The sequence below is a fragment of the Geotrypetes seraphini genome, chromosome 8 (genome assembly GCF_902459505.1).
Source record: "Geotrypetes seraphini chromosome 8, aGeoSer1.1, whole genome shotgun sequence".
In the NCBI taxonomy this organism is placed as follows: Eukaryota; Metazoa; Chordata; class Amphibia; order Gymnophiona; family Dermophiidae; genus Geotrypetes; species Geotrypetes seraphini.
The window spans coordinates 139053574-139070018 of record NC_047091.1 but is presented as its reverse complement, the minus strand read 5'-3'; the positions used below and the strand labels follow the sequence as shown (position 1 = coordinate 139070018).

The 16445-nt window shown below is 41.4% G+C and overlaps 1 protein-coding gene across 2 annotated transcripts in view; it reads left to right on the top strand.

Annotated features, from left to right (window-relative positions):
* The window catches only part of CHFR (checkpoint with forkhead and ring finger domains), a 55025-nt gene extending 39986 nt beyond the window's left edge, over positions 1–15039 (top strand). For both annotated transcript variants that reach the window (XM_033954925.1, XM_033954924.1), the window contains exons 14-18: positions 2181–2251; positions 3603–3690; positions 7614–7721; positions 10142–10214; positions 11756–15039. In XM_033954925.1, the coding sequence (XP_033810816.1) occupies positions 2181–2251; positions 3603–3690; positions 7614–7721; positions 10142–10214; positions 11756–11798 (383 nt within the window). In that variant the 3' untranslated portion in view covers positions 11799–15039. The remainder of the gene's footprint in view (positions 1–2180; positions 2252–3602; positions 3691–7613; positions 7722–10141; positions 10215–11755) is intronic.
* The last annotated feature ends 1406 nt before the right edge of the window (positions 15040–16445 follow it).

The window sequence follows — 16445 nt, the reverse complement described above, 5'->3', positions numbered from 1 at the left end:
CACACACCCTCCAACCAAAAATGTCAAAAGAAAAAAACTGTACGACAACCTTCTAGCCACTCGAGCTGCAACACTTGACCCACAACTCTACAACCTATTGACCATGACCACAGACTACAAAACCTTCAAGAAAGAAATAAAAACTCTATTTAAAAGCAAAAAAACTCCAACTAACACAATCAGGAATGTCCCAAGCATCACCTGCAACTACTACATATGTACCTCCAATATCTTGACAACTCGGATGTAATCCTTAGCAACTCAAAGAAATGTACAAACTACTCCCTAAATACTTCTAATTTCCGGACAATCCATTTGTAATCCGCCTTGAACCACAAGGTAATGGCAGAATAGAAATCCCTAACGTAATGTAATGTTATCCTGAAAACCTGACTGGCAAGGGGATACTCCAGGTCCGACTTGAGAAACACTGATCTAGCGCATATGTGAATTATTTTTGTTCTTTTAACAACAACTCTCAATTGTTGGTCTTCATCTACAGACGATCATGCGGAGAAGCGTTCCTTTGCGGGAGAATGTCCTGCTTTTTTCTCAAATCTCTTCTTTGGGATTGTCTAAGGGTAATTCTTTGTTATTGCAAAAAGATTCTTTGTTGGCTAGGAAATGCATACTTTTACTATGGCGGCAGGCAGAGGTACCTACCATTACTATGTGGAAAAATTAACTATTTACCTTGTTAAAGTATGAATATTTGGATATTAAGAATTGTGGCCTTGGCCGTTGTAGAAAATTCCAGGATATTTGGGCTCCTGTTTGAGATAGCTTGTCCCATGGAGCCCAAAGTGCTCTTGTGAATTTTTGACACTGGAGTACTTGGGATGGTGGGGGTGGGTCTAAGGCAGGGGTAGTGGATATTGATCTGTTTTTGTTGGGTTCTTTCAGTCTCCGCGAAGAAACTATGCGGTAGACTCTCTTATCCTAAATTTTGTTTAAGGTTGTACAGTATAATCTCGTTATAATGGACTTCAAGGGACCTGTAAAAACAATCCATTATATCCAGAGTCCGTTGTATCCATAGTTGCATTTTTAAAAAACTTTATTTAGGTCAACTTGAAACAACGTACAATCAATGAACAACAGTCATATCAACAACAAACATATCAGCAACATCAATAACAAACTCAGCAAAACATTGGTATTGCATGAAATAAATTGCAAAACCAGAACTCTAAAAGATGTTCTAAAGCATGATGTCATACTGTACTGGAAAGAAAAATACTCTCCCATTTTCTTCTGGGCTGCATTTTGATACTATATCACTGGCACGCCACACGCCTTGTAGGCGGAGCCTGCATGTCTGTTATAACCGAACAAAACTACAGCTAAAAGCAGCTCTGGTTGTCCGTTATATCCGAAAGTCTGTTATATGTGATGATTTTCTGTATATTTATAAAGGCGCACAGCCGGGACCAGTGGACCTCGTCCGCTATAGGCAAGGTTCCGTTATAAGCGAGTCCATTATAACGAGATTATACTGTATTCATTTTCAGAGTGTTGTGTCTTTTTTTAATCTTGTTTACAAATTTCTAAATTTAAAAAAAATATGAAAAAAACAACTCTCAAAAAGCCTGCATCAAGAATATCCATTCCACAGTTTCTTCTTGCTTTGGTTTCTCCAATCACTCTGATATTGCTGGGTTTTCTTCTTTTGTTGTTTAGTATTCAATTCCAAACTCCAACCCACCTGCCAAGCACCAATATCTGTCTTATCATTCCCTCTGTCATCCTCCACTGTGTATTGATGCACCTTCTTGTCCAGTTTGTCTGTCTTGACTAGACTGTAAGCTCTTTTGAGCAGGGACTGTCTCTTCTATGTTTTGATAAACATATGTCTAATAGCGCTATAGAAATTATGATTATCAGTAGTAATAGGGTTGTTTCTTTAGATATGTGGAATTGTTTTTCTCTGCGTTGCCTTTTCCTATTTTAATCCTCCAAATCGTTCCCTCACCCTTTAACTCTTGGTGTGAATTGATGGTGGGGTTATCAATCAGTGGAATGCCAGTACTTTGCTATGATATGATCAATACCAATCAACTGAATGACTTGGTACTTCTTAGCAGACAGTAGAATCTTTGCTATGTGTGAGTTTGCCCAGATTAGAGAAGCAATAGGTACAATTAAAACTTCCAAAACTGTTTCACTTTTTTTGTTTGCAGAGTTAAATCTTGGGGAAAAATGTTTAGATGGCGTTGTAAATGAGAACCACTATGAATCGGATATTCTAAAGGTATTCTATTTTTTATCTTAAAATGTCTTCCTGGGGATATTCTCCATCTAAAGGTTATAGGAATAGTCAGGGTTATAGGAATAGTCAGGGACCACTTCACAGGTCATAGGCCTAATGGGCCGCCGCGGGAGCGGACCGCTGGGCGCGATGGACCTCTGGTCTGACCCAGTGGAGGCAACTTCTTATGTTCTTATGCTGTTTGATCTGTGTTGCCACAAACCTCACCTTGCTTGGATAACAGCTTAAACATCCAGTACTATTTTTTCTTATAACATATTTCTTCCTCATGTAAATATTTTTAAAACAAGGTATAGATCATTTTATCACAGCTAAGCTCCTGTTTCAGCAAATGTCTCCTAGGCATCTTCATAGATTTCTCCTTTCAAAATTTAGGGCTCCTTTTACAAAGGCGCGCTAGGGCCTTAACGCACAGAACCCTTTTGAGCAGGCGGTAGATTTTCGGCTAGCGCACGCTAATCCGGTGCGTGTGTTATGATACGGTTTTATTTGGAATGGTTATGAGAAAAAAGAGTCAAATATCATCACATAATAATAAACTTTTATTAATTATGACGGGGGTTGCCATTCAACATATTACCAATAACTGGAAAAATTACAATAATCTTTGTTACACATTCTGGTGGAATTCGTTATGTCATATTTTTAAGATGGAAAGAGCAATAGCGTTGCAAAAAAGGAATTATAATAACTTCGTAAAGATTTGGGGGCCATTGGAAAAGTATTGTAATGAATAGGCATAATTTTTCTTCCTTTTTTAGATTTATTATATGCACACTCAGGGGGGAGGGAGGATTTAGGGAGGAAATTTTATAATTATGTTTATAATAATAGTGTAATATATTTTATATAGAATAACTGATGAAGGGTGGGTGGGTAGGGTTTTTATCATTAATGGTCTATTAGATTTTATGTGTTAAATTTTAAAGTGCTATATTGGAATCAATGTATGATATATTTATGTGCACTTGTTGTTTGATTTTAAAATGAATAAAGAATTGGGGGGAAAAAAACCCGCTAGCGCACCTTTGTAAAAGGAGCCCTTAGTCTTTATTGTCCAAAGGAATCAATAAAAAGAAAATATAACCAATTAATGATGCACATCTCATTTCTCCAAAGCTAGTGCAGGAGATCTAGCCAGTGGTTCCCCAAAAACTGATCAGTAGGAGCTGTATTGCATAGCAAAGTGCTGTCTTGTGAACTGGATTAAGTGGAAGGGAAAAACTTGCTGCCAGAAGCTTGTGGTGGGAGGGGAGTCTACAGCTGAAGTCTTTGACGCTTTTGTCTGCTACTTGAATCTTCATGTGATGTGCCCTTTCTGCTTCTTTTTCAGAATTACCTGGCATCCAGGGGTCTTACATGGAAAGATATGCTAAATGAGAGTCTCCTGGCTCTTCAAAGAGGAGTGTTCATGCTATCAGGTGGAACATGTATCTTATGTTTTTAGTATTTTATTACTGCTGCTGTGTCTAGTAGATTTTAACTACAGATGCTGGAAGATAATTCATTTCTTTATGTCTAAAGGGTTTCTGATTATACACAACTAGAGAATGGCACAGGGACAAATTTGTCCCTGTCCCCGTGAGTATTGTCACTGTTGCTGTCCCTGCCCAATTCCTGTAAGCTCTGCTTTAACTGTACCAGCCTTGAGCACTTATGATTTTAAAGTGTTGAGGCTTGTGCAGACGAGGACAGAGCTTACGCATTGGTAGAACTCAGATTATGACGTCATAATCTGAGTTCTAGAATGTTGCTACTTATGGTTTTAAGGTATTGAGGCTTGTGCAGATGAGAAAAGAGCTTGCATTGGTGGAATGAGGTATTATGACATCACAATCTGAGCCCTAGAATGTTGCTACTTATGATTTAAAGTGTTTGAGGCTTGTGCAGGTGAGGATGAAGTTTGCAGGAATGGGGCAGGGACAGCAACAGTGACAAAACTCATGTGGACGAGACAGGGAAATTGAGTTTCTGCAGGGAATTTGTCCCTGTGTCATTCTCAAGTTTTTTTAGGTGATTAAGCAAATAACTTGTATAAGAGAAACTAATAAACCAAAACAGGAAAAAAAATATTAAAAATAGCCATACTAAGGCAGACCGATGATCCATATTGCCCATTATCCTTCTTCTGACCTTGGCTAATCTAGATCATAAGTACCTGACAGAATCCTAGATGGTAGCAAGATTCAATGCGCAGTAAACCTTCCAGGTTTACTGAGATTTCTTTCAGTTCTTCCACATTATTTCATTTGAAAACCAATTCTGGTACAGCTAGATCTCTTGCATCTTCAGTAACACCTTAAACAAAGAATTCATTCAGTCTGTTTGCTATGGCCTTGTCTTCCCTGAATGTCGCTTTTACTCCTTAATGATCTAATGATTCAATGGATTTCCTCGCAGGCTTTCTGCTTCTGATATACCTGAAAAAGTTATCATTTTGAATTTTTGTTTCCATGTCAAGTTTCTCTTTGTCGACGAACACTATTTTTTCTCTGGAGCGCCAGTTTCTTTCAGGTACTCTTCTTTTTTTTCTTTTAACCTTCATCTATGCTTGGCATCTAACTTGCCAGCATTTGCTTCTTATTTTTTTGAAAGATATTCTTTTGACTCTAATATCCTCTTTCAATTCACCTTTTAACCATGCTGGCTGTCGTGTGCTCTCTTCCCGCCTTTGTTAATACATTGAATATGTCTAGTCTGGGCTTCCAAGATGGTATTTTTAAACAATGCCCATGCCTAATGTAAAGTCCTAACCTTAATGGCTGATCATATTAGCTTTTTTAACCATTTTTCTTCATTTTATCATAGTTGCCCTTTTGATAATTAAATGCTACTACAGTAGATTTCCTTAGTGACTTCACTTCAATTAAGTCAAATTTGATCATGTTATGATCACTATTTCCTAGCATACAAAACACTGTTGCTTAATTTTACCTCCTTAATACTCAATACAGATTTTATTTGTAAACTGAATTAAAATCTGGGGTCCTCTTGGAGGGTCACAAAGATTCTGCCACAAATTAAAGAAACTCCATATTTGGTCTACAGTGCCAATCGGCGTGAATGTCAATTTAGAATACCGTATTTTTTGCTCCACAAGACACACTTTTTTTCCCCAAAAAAGTGGATGGACATAAGGGTGCGTCTTATGAAGCAAATATACCAAACCCCCCCCCCCACCCACCCCCGGGCGGTACCTTTTTAAATTGTGGAGATCGGTGGACGGCTGCCTGCTGATTGTCGGGGCCCGTGGCGCATAAGCGCGCTAATGCCTAGGCCTGCGACACTTCCTAATGGTGCTTCGCTGGACGGGTGCTTGCTGTTTACCAGCATTTTAGGGCCAGTGGTACACATGCGCACTGCTGTGTGCGCGCCACTTCTGAAAGGCTGTCTCAGTTCTCACTAGCTCCTCACCAAGGTTTCCAAATCAGTCGGATTACAGCATAGATTCGGAAAGGTTGCAAGGAGCTCTTCTCAAACCCTTCTGCTTCATAGCCTGGCAACACGTGACTCCCCAGAAGTGGGCTTTTAGCTTGGATTTGAATACTGCAAGAGAATGAGCCTTACGTAATGACTCGGGCAGTCTGTGCCAGACATATAATGTAGCAAGACAGAAGAGACGGAATCTGGAGTTGACAGTGGAGGAGAAAGGTATGGATAGGAGGGACTTACCCAATGAACAGAGTTCACGAGAGGGGGAGCATGAAGGAGATGAGTGAGGGGAGATATTGAAGGGCTGCCATTTGTAAGAGGAGTTTGAACTGTATTCAGAAACGGATGGGAAGCCAATGAAGTGACTTCAGGATAGGGGTAATGTGAGTATATGGTGGCTCTCATGGAATATAAGCCATGCAGCAGAATTTTGAACAGATTGAAGGGGCAAGAGATGGTTGAGCCTTTTAGAACATAAGAACATAAGCAGTGCCTCTGCCGGGTCAGACCACAGGTCCATCCTGCCCAGCAGTCCGCTCCCGCGGTGGCCAAAAACAGGTCAAGGCCTGTCTGAATCATCAGAAGGGGCTCCCCTGCCACCTTGGTTTCCCATTTAAGTTCTGCCCTCCTATCGAAGTCCTAGCCCTCCGGTCTTGCACATGCACGACCAGGTTGGTTTACTCAGTACCCCACGATCCCTCTATCCCTCAGGAATCCATCCAATCCCTGCTTGAATCCCTGTACCGTACTCTGCCTGATCACTTCCTCCGGTAGCACATTCCAAGTGTCCACGACCCTTTGGGTGAAAAAGAACTTCCTTGCATTTGTTTTGAACCTGTCTCCCTTCAGTTTCTCAGAATGCCCCCTCGTATTTGCTGTCCCCTTCAGTCTGAAGAATCTGTCCCTATCCACCCTCTCTATGCCCCTCATGATCTTGAAGGTCTCTATCATATCTCCCCTGAGTCTCCTTTTCTCCAGAGAGAAGAGCCCCAGCCTATCCAGCCTCTCGGCGTATGAGCAGTGTTCCAGCCCTTTTACCATTTTTGTTGCTCTCCTTTGGACTCTCTCAAGTACCACCATGTCCTTCTTGAGGTGCGGCGACCAATACTGAACGCAGTATTCCAGATGCGGACGCACCATCGCTCGATACAATGGCATGATGACTTCCCGTGTTCTGGTTGTTATGCCCTTCTTTATGATGCCCAGCATCCTGTTGGCTTTTTTCGAGGCTGCTGCGCACTGTGCAGATGGCTTCAGTGATGCATCCACCAGCACACCCAAGTCTTTTCTCTTGTTACAGCACACATCGAATTTATGTTGATATTTTTGTGAACAGAACCAGAAAGTATTTCTCTGTGTGAAATGCTGGTTTTCAGAGCGTTCTATAGCCGCTCATGTCCTGAGTATTCCACCAAGCCCACTATCGTTGGTAAGAAAACCTCATTGTTCCTAGGATGTAACTACTAGGTGATGATAGAGCCAAGCTTAAAACTTAGTCCAGTCTTCTAACCAGCTGCTTTGATAGATTGTAATTTGTTTGCATTTGATTATTCCCAAGTGAGATAAGAATAAAACTAAACCAATTATATAAATATCCATTCTGTTTTATTGTATTCAATCTTATCATTTGTGTGTATAAAATAGATCTGTGGATTTAACTCAGTTTTTCAGTAATCACCGAAGGTGAATTAGGTTCAGTTACAGTAGATATTTTTCTGGCCCCAGAGGGCTTACAATAGTTTGTACTTAGAAAAAATGGAGGCTTAAGTGTTTTTCCCAGTGGGAGAAGGAGGATTTGAACCCTGGTTTCCCTGGTTCTGAGCCTGTGGCTATAATTACTAGATTACTCCTCCACTGCAGTGTTTCTAACTTCTTTCTTTTTTTTGCTTCTGCTGTTTTTTTTTTTTTACAGATTACAGAATAAGTGGGAGCACAGTACTCTGTTACTGTTGTGGTCTCCGCAGCTTCAGAGAACTCACCTATCAGTACAGGCAAAATATTCCTCCTTCCGAGCTCCCAGGTAAGAGCAACACAGTAATGAGAACAGATGAAGACCCAGCATGTCTTATCTAGTCTGCTCTGAATGCTGGATAGGAGTTGTACCTGTCGTTCCCTGGAGGTTACCCCCCCCCCCCCAATAACCTTTTTGAATTTTGAAAATCACTGATGGTTTGCTATAAATGTAAATACTCTGTTACTTGTCATATAGCAAGAGTTCTCAACTCAGTCCTTGGGACACAGTCAGTGTGGTTTTCAGGATGTCGCCAGTGAATCTACCTTATACATATTCCTTGGGAATATCCTGAAAACCACACTGGCTAGGCATGTCCCACCTGCAGTGGGAGGGAATTCTAGGTGTCCGTCCACTTTGTGATCTGCAGCACTCTGACATGATACTCTCCCTTTTTTATTAGAGCCAGTGGTTCATAGACAACCCCGCGAAAGACAAAGGCATGCGCCGACAACTGAGCGCAAGACGGAGGCGCACGCCGCAGAAAATTACAGTTTTTAGGGGCTCCGACGGGGGGTTTTGTTGGGGAGCCCCCCCCCAGTTTACTTAATAGAGATCGCGCCGGTGTTGTGGGGGGTTTGGGGGGTTGTAACCCTCCACATTTTACTGTAAACTTAACTTTTTCCCTAAAAACTTTTTCCCCCCACGCCCGCCCCCGTCGGAGCCCTAAAAACAGTAATTTTCTGCGGCGCACACCTCCGCGCTGCGCTCAATTGTCTACGCGCGCCTTTGTCCCGGCGCGCTTTTGACCTGACACCGAGCCAGTAGTCGGACATTTTTTTGACTTTTTACAAAAATAATTACAACAAAAGAATGCATTTCCAGATCCTCTTTAATACATCTGAGCCTAGATATATGACTTATAATTTCCTCAGAGATGACAACCTGCCCTCAAAGCCTCTTTTACTGTGGAAGTTAGTTCTGAAGTGCCCAATGCCTGAAAATTTGAAAGCTCTCTCAACTACTGAGATATCTCTGTTGAAGCGTCACCTGTTTTGCCTCATGAAGTATGCTAGCTACAGAACTATACTGCTGCTTGATTAATGATGCTTGTTGAGGAAAAGATGAGCTGATGATTGTATAACAATGTTGATTTTATGAATTTGATTCATGATATGTGAAATGTTCATGTTTTAGGCTGTCATTTTTATGTAGTATGTCAATTTTATTGTCTGTTAAACTGTACTCTGCTTTGATAAAGGCGGATTATAAATAAATACGAATTATTTGTCGTACCAAGGACACCACTAGAAAGCTAGAGGCTAAGAGTTTTCTCTTTCCTAGTGAAGTGGTATTTACAGGAAAGATTATACAGTGTTCCCACCGGTCATTCGCGGATTTTCTGACCACGAATGACCGGGCAGGAGAGGATAGCCACAGCGGCAGAAGAGAGCAGCCGGAGCGCCGGTGAGTGAAGGAAATCACTTGCGGTATGCTCCGCCCGCCTCTTCCTGCACTAAAGTCGGACCTCACCAATCAGGAGCTGCGTGTCAAAGCAGTCAAACCTTGGTTTGCGAGTAACACGGTTTGCGAGTGTTTTGCAAGATGAGCAAAATGCTCCAGCAAACTTTGACTTGCAAAACGAGCATTGCCTCGGTAAACGAGTGTGTACGCGCGTTACGTGTAAGCACGCTCTCCATCAAGTCCTTGAATCCAGCTGATGATTGGTTGCCATCCTTTAAAGTTACAACTCTTGAGTCCGGAGACCACCATTGGTTAAAAGCGAGCTGAGGTGGGAAAGGGGGTGGAGTTGACGGCGTGTGCTGTGGGTGACCTTAGTGTCTTTTCAAGGCCTACGCTTGACGAGGTATTTGGTTGAAGAAGAGGATGGAAGATTTCTAATTCCTGGACTGCGGGTAACAGTGGTGCTGACACTTCACCATGCTGCACACAGTGGAGCTCTCAACGCTGGAGGAGCTGGAAGTGAATGAGATGAGGGAGGTAGTCGATCTCCTCCTTGTTTGTTCCGGCTCCTTTTGGCTTGTAGGCCTAGTCAGTGATTGAATGAGCGATGTGCTTGATTAGAAGATAATTTTATCAGGTGATCTAACTGGTAAGGTGGAGAGGCCTGAAACCTAAGGAATTGGGTTTAATTTCCTTGTGACTCTGGGCAAAGTCACTTAACCCTCCCTCTTCTGCGTCTGCTTAATACTGGTACAAGTTTTGGGGATGTGGAACGAATTGTCCAAGTTTCCATTATTTTCTATGGGGAAATCTGCTTTGATATATGAGCATTTTGGATTACGAGCATGCTTCTGGAATGAATAATGCGTGCAAACCAAGCTACCACTGTATATTTAAATATACTACCCAAGCAACTCCTGCATCTGCATTTAAATGGTTAAAACAGAAATAAGTTTCAAAATGAGAGTCCTGCTCCATTGTAACGCCTTTCTTTTCCTCATAATCTTGTTTTGTATCTCTTACAGCTGCAGTAACCTCCCGTCCTAACTGTTATTGGGGTCGTAACTGTCGGACTCAGATTAAAGCGCACCATGCCATGTGAGTTTTGCACTTAAAGATTGCATTAATGCGGGAGCGTTTGTGTTGGGTCTATGAGCGTTATAGACTTTCTGATCTCGTGTCCCATAATTTGGCAACAATTTTTGGATATGTGGGGAAGATACATGGAGGTTGAAAGCCACATGGCGTGAATTTCTGTTTAGCAGTGATTGTACTAATTATCCTCCTCATTTAGAGTCCTATACTGGGGATATGCTTCTTTCTGTTTTCTCTATTATGCTCTTGAGTTTGCGTTTTTTAGAATTATCTTATGTTGGGGGTGGGAGAAGGGAGGGGGGATATTGAGGTTATGGGGGTTGATTCTTTATGTTGTCTGAGACTGAGTAATGTATCGCGCTTGTTTTATTATTCAGAATTTGTATTTTTACCTATGTTCCATGTGGATTCTAAATAAACACTTATAAAGATTTTGGAATGCATTTTAAAATGATTTGGAAGTCTGACCCGATCTTGTGAAAACAAATTGGCAGCAGTGCTGTGCTGGGGTCTTTAAGAATCAGGGATGCATTTGTTCTTCTTTTGAACCTTATCCATTTCAACTATTGGTGCAATCTATTTTATTAAGTATCCTAGATTCGGGGCAGGAGCGATCTTCCTACGCTCCTGCCCCGTGCAAACGCCATTAGGAAATGGCTGCTGTGAGTTCCCGTAGTTTCTCGAGACTACAACGGGAACTCCCTACAACTATTTCCTAATGGCGATCTGCACGGGGCAGGAGCGTAGGAAGATCGCTCCTGCCCCGAAAGCCCGCTAGACCACCAGGTAAGGCCGGGATGCCGGGGGGAAGACTTAACAATGTTTTTTTTTTCTTTTTTCCCCCTCCCCAAAAAATCGTGACTATGTGAAATCACGATTACCGAAACTGCAAATGGGGAGGGGGGAAATGTAGTTCCTTCTTACTTATATGCTCATCTTTCATTTTCTTTACTAAAACGATCTTTGCTAAATATTACTTGTTTTGCTTTTCCATCCTTAAAGGAATGCAAGTATAAAAGATATGTAACCAATCTACTTTCCTACCAAGTGGCCAAATGGGAGTCTATAATTGTAATTTAACTGTCATTCTATTACAAGCGTTTAAAAAAAATTAATAAATACTTATTTGTTTAGTAAGGGGTCCTTTTACTAAGGTGCGCTATCCGTTTTAGCGCACGCTAATGCGTCCAATGGAAGCGTTATCGTTTAGCGTATCTTGGTAAAAGGACCCCTAAACTTGGAAAATGATTATTGTATCATTTTAATCCGTAAATCCCTAAATTCAACAGTTAATGTGCCGGCTTTATTTTCTGTAAATTGCATAGAACCATGAAGTATCTGCGATTCATATATTATGCTTGGATGGTAGCAAATGCTGGAGGACATATTGAACAGGAAAATGAAAGAGGCTTTCATTCTAGTGTTTTTATGTGCGCATCAAACCCCTGACCTTCCCAGATTAATTTAGAAGAACTTTTACGAGCATATTACTGCAGGTTATGAATCTGACACCTGTAATGCTTCTTCTTTTTGGTTTTATTTAGGAAATTTAATCATATTTGTGAACAAACTCGTTTCAAGAACTGACCTTTGCACTCGACTGGTCCAGGCATTACATTGTAAAAGCAGGAGTTGCGATTCTTCCAAGTATTCTTCTGGCCCAGAGTGAATACCTCTTCCTCATGTGCTCTGGTGTGAGCTCTCATCTCCACATTTACTAGTAACTGCAAGCAGGCAATGTCCACTGTATTCGTTCCACCTATCACAAATGTTACTGGACATTAACAGTGGATAAATGCCTGGTATGGATTTATATCTGTGGACTATTAGGTTTGGAGCTTTACCTTTTGACTGGGAGTAGGTTACATGATTGTAATGGAGAGTAACTCTTATCCACCTCCAGGTCTGCGCAAAGTATGAAATCCCAAACACTGTTTGGCTAATGGTCAATACTGACAGCATATCTAGCAGCTGTTTATAATATTCTATTGCTTTCTTCAGTATTGAGGAAGGTGGTGGTTTTGTTTTTTAATAAGGCTACTGCTAGCACAAAAACACTTTTAATATCCCAAAAAGACAAGTTTCTCGTGTGTATTGTCCTGCTCACACTTCTGTCTAGGAAAAACTCCCTTCTGCTATTAGCTTCCTGGCTAATATATGTAGGGAGAGCCCTGATCTCTTAGAGCTCCTTTTGCTAAGCTGCGATAGCGGTTTTAGCACACACCGAATTGCCACGCACGCTAGACCTTAACGCCAGCATTGAGCTGGCGTTAGTTCTAGCCGCATAGCATGGGTTTAGCGCTCGCTAAAATCCTGCGTGCGCTAAAAACGCTATTGCAGCTTAGTAAAAGGAGCCCTAAGTCTGTACAACAGGAGTACACATGTCAAGCCTTAAAGCCATAAATGACTTTGTACCAAGTCATTACTGCAAATCTACCTTATACATATTCATTAGGGATAACCTGAAAACCACACTGGCTAGGTATGTCCCGAGGATTGGATTGAGAACCACTGCTATTTAGGGATCCACTGTGCTTATCCCATGCCTTTTAAATTCTGTCACGATCTGTTTCCATCACCTGCAGCAGGAAGGAATTCTAGGTGTCTGTCCACTTTGTGAGTGGTGGATGCGTGAAGCGATCTGCGGTACTCTGACATGATACTCTCCCTTTTTTATTAGAGCCAGTAGTCGGAAGTTTTTTGACTTTCTACAAAAATAATTACAAAACAAGAAGCGTGTGTGCGTAGTAAATCACTAAAGGGGGAATCCTGAGTATCTCTCATGTCTGTATTTAATATGATTTGTTGCCAGCGTCCCCTGGTGATTGATTATATTAAATTTATCCAAGGATGTTCTTGGAAAAAGGAGAGTGTGATAAACAGTTTTGATAAGTTTGTAAACCTTCAGTATTGCGGTTTTACTATCAATAAATTTTATAAAAACAAAAGGAATTGTGACCAACGGAACTTTTCCAAAATTACTGCTTCTGTTAGTTCAAATTTGCGGTCAGAAGGGGAGGGGGAGGTTCAGGTGTGGAATGGGATTGATAAGTTCAGGCTCAAGTGAAGGATGAAGAAATAGTTCATTTGGCTCTTAGCCCACTTGCAGGAGGAAGAAAAATTCCTGAACTGTTATCTGGTACCTAAAGTAAGCCTGAAAGGCTTGAAGAAATGTTTTATTGCTGCTGTGACTCGCATGTTCTGTATAAGAAACAGCTTACCTTACCTTTTTCTGACCTCATTGAAGTTATGAGTTGTTACTTTATTTGTATTATACGTAAAAAGAAAAATAAGAACAATGTTTTGATGTTTAGGCAAAATTGTGGTTTTCTCATTGATAAATTATTTGGGCAGTTAGAAAGGGGTAAAGGGCAGGCTGGCGTCATTTCTGTTCCTTATTAAGGTGCGTGAAAGCTTTGCCCGGTTAGAAGGGATGTGAGATGTCTTTAACTGTCATTGATACAGTAGAAACTATTAGCACAAGTAAGATTTTTATTCCAATTATGAAGGAAAATGGAAGTGAATTGAATAACTAAATAAAATGTGTTTCTTATTTAACCTTCAACCTAAACACTCTTTTTCTCTAGCGTGTCAGGCAGGCGTGCCAGAGGACCAGGTGTTTTCTTGTTTGCTTGTGACTCCGACATTGTGGTGGGAAAGCTGTGCTGATGGTGGGTTGTTTGTAGGGGAGGGACTATAGTGGAAAGCGGGGAGATTTCTGGAAGCTGTGCACAGTGGAGCCCTAGGGAGAAATAAATGCAAATTAACTGCTACACCTCAATTAAGATTGGTAGCAACTCACCCTCTAAGATGCGTGTCCTGTAACCACCAGCAGGAGACCCAACTCATTTTCTTGCCATAGAGGAGTGATGCCTCTGTTGTGCTTGGTACAGCTCTCATCCATTGGTAGAGGGTTGGGGAGTGGGGGTTATTTTAAAACAATTCAATGGCCAGGGAGTTACTTTTAAAGGATTTTTGGAGAGGTTGTAGCACTGTTGCCCCCATCCAAGATTGTAAGGTAGTGAAAGTGTCTTGCAGAGAGATTTCAGAATTGCATCTATACTTGTACCTGAATTGGAGGTCACGCTTCCTTTTTTTTTTTTTAACCCCCGGCAATATGAGATCTTTCGGATTTCCAAAAAATATCGCTTATGTATTTCTTCAGAAGCTCTGAACAGTGATGAGAAAGCAAAAGTCAGTCATATGACTTTTTTTAAGGATCTATGTGAGCAATGTTTTGAAACTAGAATGCAGGGTCATTTGTGGGACCCATAGGAAGAAATGAAGACTTTTTAGAAGCAGATCTTCCCACAGCCAGCCGTATTGGGGATAAAGCAATAGCTAAGTACCGCTCTCTCTTAAGGCAGTGAACTCCTTCTTTGTAATGTAATGTATCTAATGCACAAATGATTTTTGTAATAGGTTTCTTTTTGTATTGGAGTAATTATCTCAATATGTTCTTTCTTAATTCCTGTTAATCAGATGTATATAAATTTATCATAAAACATTGTATCATAACTGCAAAAGGACAGGATAAGTCATTGGCTGCAATACCAGGTGCAGAGGCTTACAATGCCAAGTTCATAAGAGATCATGTGTAGAATAGAAATTGAGTCCAACTTAACAGGAAGCCTGTGTGCCTCTTCTTTCTGCAGTTCCTTAGAAACCATCCTCTGTAAGCACAGGTATTGTACAACTGTGCAACCGGTCTCAAGATGGTCATTTGAAACTTATTTGAGGCCAGAAGTTTGGCCATTCATTGTACTGCCTTTGTACTACAGCCTTGCACTCTGCCCTGTCAAACAATAAATAACTTATATCCAGCAAATCTTGTGTAGTCCTACTTTTTGACGGTAACACAGGCAACATAGTTCTATCACAGGGATAGGGAACTCCAGTCCTCGAGAGCCGTATTCCAGTCAGGTTTTCAGGATTTCCCCAATTAATATGAATTGAAAACAGTGCATGCAAATAGATCTCATGCATATTCATTGGGGAAATCCTGAAAACCCGACTGGAATATGGCTCTTGAGGATCGGAATTCCCTACCCCTGTTCTATCATGAGCATAAAGTGATTCTCTTTTCTCTGCAGCACTGAGGAATGTGCCCCTCCATCTGAGTGCTCTCAATCTTTCTGCCTTTTTTTCCCATCTTGTTCATTTTACTAAAAGTGCAGACTTTACATTCACCAAGCCTCAATAGAAAGCAGTTGTTAGCAGCAACAGAGAAGAAATAGATAGAACCATTCCATAAAGATAGAAAAGGGCAATGATAAAGGGAATGGGACAACTTCCCGAAGAGGAAAGGCTAAAGCAGCTGTGGTCTATAAAACACAGTCTACTCTAACAGCTGGAGGGCCTTCTGTGGAGACCCACAGGGCTCGCTACTCTCTCCAATTCTATTTAGCCTGTTCACGAGCTCACTCGGGGACATCCAATTCAAAGACGAGAGCATAATATCATACGCTGACGACATCCTACTCCTCATACCAGCAGCAGGAAACCAAAATGACACCAGCAAGAAAATCTCTGATAACATAGAAAAAATCCAAACCTGGGCAGCAACCCAAAAACTAAAGCTAAATGCCTCCAAAACCAAAGTCCTTTACTTTCAAAGTGTCCAACAAACAGCACCAATAAGCATCACGCTCCTATCTGGCAACACACTCACAGTAGCTAAAACCTCTAAAATTCTACGCTGCATCCTGGACTCCACCTTAACCATGGAACCTCAAGTATCCCATCTTAGAAAGAAAACTTACTTCACCATGAAACAATTGAGACTCATCAGGACATACTTACATCAGCATCACTTTGCCCTCATTGTCCAGAGGTGACAGGATAATCGTGCGCCAGATACCAGCGCGCTGACAATTCAGCGCAAGAAAGAAGTGCGCTGCTGAAAAACTTATTTTTAAAGAGCTACGACAGGGGGTGTGGGGGGAACCCCCCCTACTTTAATGCATAGTGTTTGTGCTGCTGTTGGGGGATGTTGGGGGTGCAATCCCCCACATTGTAGAGAAAATGGAACTTTTCCTGAAAAAAATCGGAAAAAGTTCTCTTTTCTCTACGGCAGTGCGAACACTGTGAATTAAAGTGGGGGGATTCCCCCCACCCACCCCCCGTCGGAGCTCTTTAAAAATAAGTTTTTCGGTGCCGCGCTTTTTTCTTGCGCTGGATTGTCGGTGCGCTGGTGTCTTACGCACCACTGACTATGAACCTTGTCCAGATGAT